Source organism: Myotis myotis, unplaced genomic scaffold (assembly GCF_014108235.1).
Source record: "Myotis myotis isolate mMyoMyo1 unplaced genomic scaffold, mMyoMyo1.p scaffold_m19_p_2, whole genome shotgun sequence".
Classification (NCBI taxonomy): Eukaryota; Metazoa; Chordata; class Mammalia; order Chiroptera; family Vespertilionidae; genus Myotis; species Myotis myotis.
Genome location: NW_023416324.1, coordinates 29,102,805 through 29,107,144, shown reverse-complemented (window position 1 = coordinate 29,107,144; position 4,340 = coordinate 29,102,805). Strand labels below are relative to the sequence as shown.

Sequence of the window (4,340 nt, the reverse complement as noted above, 5' to 3'; positions counted from 1 at the left end):
GGAATGCGTCGGTGAAAGCATGCAATGAGATTAGGCCTGTGTGGCAGAGGTGGTCTGAGGGAGCGTGATGAGTGCTAGCACAGGTGGGAGAGGGGCCTTCCCTGTTATGCATGGGTGCCTACCATACACCAGGCTCAGTGCCCAGCAGAACTGAGGCCTGGCAGGGGCTCCGTTTACAGCTTCCTGAGCAGGCAGTGGTGATAACGCCTGCGGACTTTACTCTCTTTTTTGTAAAAAATGGAAAATAGTTTATTTAATTTTTCTTTGTGATACTTTCTAATACCATGTGCATGCATTTTCTCTTCTATGATATAGAGGGGAAGAGAATATAATTTTTTTTGTCATCTACTCTTTTATTTTTATTGCTTAAAGTATTACAAAGAGTATTACATATGTCTCCTTTTTTTTTTTCTCCCCTTGACCTTCCCCTGGCCTCCCCTACCCCCCAGGGTCTTGTGTCCATTGGTTATGCTTATATGCATGCATACAAGTCCTTCGGTTGATCTCTTACCCCCGCTTCCCGCCCCCCAACCCTCCCCGGACTTCCCGCTGTAGTTTGACATCGAACAGACTGTCAGACTTTACTCTCTTGTCCCTGACCCAATCAGACATGAAATCAAACCGTGAGCTTAAGGGCCCTGCTGTGGCGGGTATTACCCAGAAGAGGGCGAGCTCAAGCGGGCCCCATCACTCTCACAGCAACCTCACGCGGTGGGTTCCATCATTCCGCCCATTTGATGGAAGAGGAAACGAAGGCTCAGTCAGAGCTGATGTGACTTGTCCGAGATCACGCAGCTGCAGGCTTTGAACCCGGGTCATTCTGTCTCCGAGGCCGGGCTCTGGTTACTGGCGTCTGAAAGGCAGAGACAAGTGAGATGAGTCAATTATAGCCTGAGGACATCCAGGCCCATGGGAGATGCAGGCAGCAGCAGGCTGAGGGCCTGGACTCAGACTGATCAGAAGGAGGATGGTCCTTAAATAGAGCTGGGAAGAGGGGATGGAAGAAATGTGGGTCTAGGGACACAAGAAGTCCTGTATCTGCCCACCTTCCCTGCCCACCTTTTTTTGTGCCCAGAGAACCATGGGCTCTCCTGGGTCAAAGAGAGTGGAGTCCTCACTTTGCCATTGACCAGTGCTGTGACCTGAGTGGGGCAAGTCACTTTAACTCTGGAGCCTCACTTTCCCTGTTTGTAAGATGGTCTCCCTATCATCTCACTCGCTTAGGTATCCTGAGGAGGAGCTGAGGAATGTGCTGTGATCCCAGGCCCGCCCACAGAGCCCGCACACGTGCCCTGGCCTCCCTGCCTTCACTCCCTTCCTAAGAATGGACTCTGGGCTTGTCATAAAGTCGGCCAGGTGTCGGCCCCACCCGGGCTTCCCAGTTAATGAGTGACCAGAGTACATGGCTTATAAAAGCTGCTAATCAGAGAAGCAGGTAGCATCTGGGTGGGTGGCTGTGGTGAGGTACAGAGGGAGCAAAATGGGTGGCAGGACTATGTCAGGGCTTCTGTCTGGAGTGACTCTGGTCCTCTTGGTGCTCCTGCAGAGCACACAGTCAGTCTACATCCAGGTGAGTCCTTCCAGCCAGAATGGCTTTTCACTAAAGGTTCCCATGGTGGGAGGTTGGGATGGGGAGAGGATGCTGGGAATTCATGGGATACAGGGGGGCACAGGGCCTAGGATTCAGCTCAACACACGTTCACAGCCCAGGGACTAGGACAGCTGGGGGTGTGGGCAGCCGGTATACCTATGGCTATGGTGATAGTGACAATAGCAATAATAATAAACGGCTGTTATGCAGCATGACTCTCCTTGAAGGCCAGCCCATCCTGGTCAGAGGGCAGAGTATGGAACAAGGCTTAGAGCCTGTCCTTGAGATGCCTGAAGAGGGAGGGGAGACCCCTATAGGCTCCCACAGCTCCCCATGTTCACCCCTGTATGGGTGCAGGGGAGAAGCACCAGAAAATGTTTTTCTGGCAGGTAACTTGAGCTGGCATTGCAGGATAAGCAGGAGGTAGCAAGGCATGGAGGACGCAGACGACCCCAGACAGAGGGCACAGCATGGGGAGCAGTCCGTGAGGCTGGGAAGAGTCACAGAAGCAGGCCTGTCTGTGTGACAGGATGCCGCTGGCCTCTGGGCACGGCCGGGAGTAGCGCTTGGGTGCCTCCCACTCCTGCTGGGCAGGGCCTCCTTGAGAAGAACAAAGGGCCCTGTAGAGGGTACCAGAGAGCCTCCACCCACCCTGGCAGCCTGGCCCTGCAGCCTGGCCAGCTTGGGGTTGCCATCATTTTGGCATGTCGGTTCAGGGGAGGTCACCCAGTTACGGAGTGGGGTGGAGGAGGGGACATGGTTACCTCCATTTGTCAGATGAGGCTCAGAGTGGGGAAGAGACAGGCACCTGGTCGGGAAGAGGTGGGATTTGAACTGGGGGCCACTGGCCTCCAAAGCCCATGTCTTGAACCACGGTGCTCCACACACAGCCTTGCTCTGGCCTCATCTAGCAGTGACGGGGGCCTGCGGCCGGGGTGTGAAGTGTCAGGCACTATCTCGTACTTTCCCTGAGGACAGGAAAGGCTGGGGGTCTGAGGAGTCCTGGCCTCCTAGTCTAGGTTTTGATGCCCTCCCGTTTCTTCCCGCCTCCCCAGTACCAGGGCTTCCAGGTCCAGCTAGAATCTGTGAAGAAACTGAGAGACCTGGAGAAGCAGTCGGTGCTCAGCCCCCGCCTGCAGGCCCAGAGCCTCCTGCCCGTCCCATGCTACCACTCGGCCCTGCCACCGGACCTCCAGCCCATCTGCGCCTCCAGGGAGGCTGCCAGCATCTTCAAGGCCTTGGGTGAGTGTCCCCACCCCTGGGAGCTTCCTGCCCTTGTTCCCTTCCTCCCCGCACCCCAGGTCAGGTTCAGGTTGCTCCACCCCATGTTATTTCTATTAAGTACCCAGTGGCTGAGGACAGGGCGATCCAAGATACGCAACACCCCTTCCCCAGTTTGGGAACCAAAAGCCAGGCATGAGGAAGCCCCTGAGCTCCCAACAACCAGGACCAACTGGTCGTCCTACATCAAAGACTTCTCAGATGGGAGGGAAGGGCCCTGGGAAAGGGACCCATGAGCCCTGACTGTGATGCAGTGATGATGGGGAGCACAGCGGGACACGAGGAGGGGTGACTCACGCCTGGGGTGGCATAAAAAGTCTGAAAGGTTTCCAGGAGGTGACATCTATGCTGAAAGGGAAGGGATGAAGCAGAGCTGGCCAGGAGCATGTAGTGACCAGCTAGCATTTAGTGCCAGGTCCTTGTCAGTCCTGTGCCTGCATCCTCTCCTCACAACCACCCTGTCAGGCCGTTCCTGTCCATTCAGGATACAGGAAACCCAGGCACAGAGTTTAAGAGACTTGCCCAGGCATTGCAAGGAAGGAGAGGGCCCGGGACTTAAGCCCAAGATGCTCACTCCATTTCTAAAATGCCATGCTCTTCACCTGTGAGAAAGATGCCGGCCCTCTAAGCAGGCTTCTCTGGCCACCTGGCCAGCAGCTCCCTGGACCACAGGTGCTTCAGGGTCATGTTCAACTGACCGGTTCTCTCCCCCTGCCCAGAGACCATCGCTGCCAGCAACCACTGTGAGCTGTGTGAGAATGTCGCCTGTACTGGCTGCCTCTGAGGTGGCCCTGGAGATCCTGCGCCAGCCCAGGACACCTCGCACCCCCCCCCCCCCCACCCACTGCCTTTGCAGCCCCCACCCCCACCCAAGCTCTGGCGGTGCCCTGGCCACCTCGGTCATTGCCACCCTCCCAGGCAAATCCGCTGGATCTGGCACAGAGCAGTGTGACTCGCCGTTGGAGGAGAGTTTGGCCCCTTAGAAAGCCCTGCTGCTGAATAAAGATTCTCCACCCACACGTGAATCCGAGTTCACTTGTTCATCCCCAGGAGCCCTGGGAGGAGCTTCGTGGGAGCCGGGTGGGCTGAGGACAAAGTGTGGACTAGAGTTAGGAATCCCCAGGGTTCCAGCACCCAAGGAGTCGGTTCACTACGTCCTGGTCGGTATAGAAGGGGGTGAGCTCAGGGTGGGAAACAAGGCACCCAAGGTCCACAGAGCACCCAGACTCAACGTACCCCAAGCTGAACTCAAGGCCTGGCCTGGCTGCAGGGCCAGAGCTCTGCGCTCCTGATGGGGGTGGGGGGAGCTCCCTTTCTTCACTGGGACAGGAGTGGGTGGAGGAAGGATTCCGTGGTGCCCGCTCCCAGGCCCATCGTCAAGCTGACCACGTGCTCATGGTGCCTGAGAAGATGGCCCTTCACTTTCACCTCCAGTGCCCCTAGCCCCAGAGAATATCAATAACAATAG

The 4,340-nt window shown here is 56.5% G+C and overlaps 1 protein-coding gene across 1 annotated transcript; it reads left to right on the top strand.

The window, feature by feature from the left end:
- The first annotated feature begins 1,456 nt into the window (after positions 1–1,456).
- Positions 1,457–3,710, top strand: GUCA2B (guanylate cyclase activator 2B). Its single transcript, XM_036347686.1, has 3 exons — positions 1,457–1,570; positions 2,647–2,833; positions 3,592–3,710. The coding sequence occupies exons 1-3, from the start codon at positions 1,481–1,483 to the stop codon at positions 3,654–3,656; spliced, it is 342 nt and encodes a 113-aa protein (XP_036203579.1). The 5' UTR covers positions 1,457–1,480; the 3' UTR covers positions 3,657–3,710.
- The last annotated feature ends 630 nt before the right edge of the window (positions 3,711–4,340 follow it).

What these genes read in the sequence shown, in the direction of transcription:
- GUCA2B (XM_036347686.1), top strand. Translation starts at nt 1,481, where the DNA reads ATGGGTGGCAGGACTATGTCAGGGCTTCTGTCTGGAGTGACTCTGGTC. An exon ending in CACAGTCAGTCTACATCCAG is followed by an intron (nt 1,571 to 2,646) that starts GTGAGTCCTTCC and finishes CCGCCTCCCCAG; the next exon opens with TACCAGGGCTTCCAGGTCCA. An exon ending in CAGCATCTTCAAGGCCTTGG is followed by an intron (nt 2,834 to 3,591) that starts GTGAGTGTCCCC and finishes CCCCCTGCCCAG; the next exon opens with AGACCATCGCTGCCAGCAAC.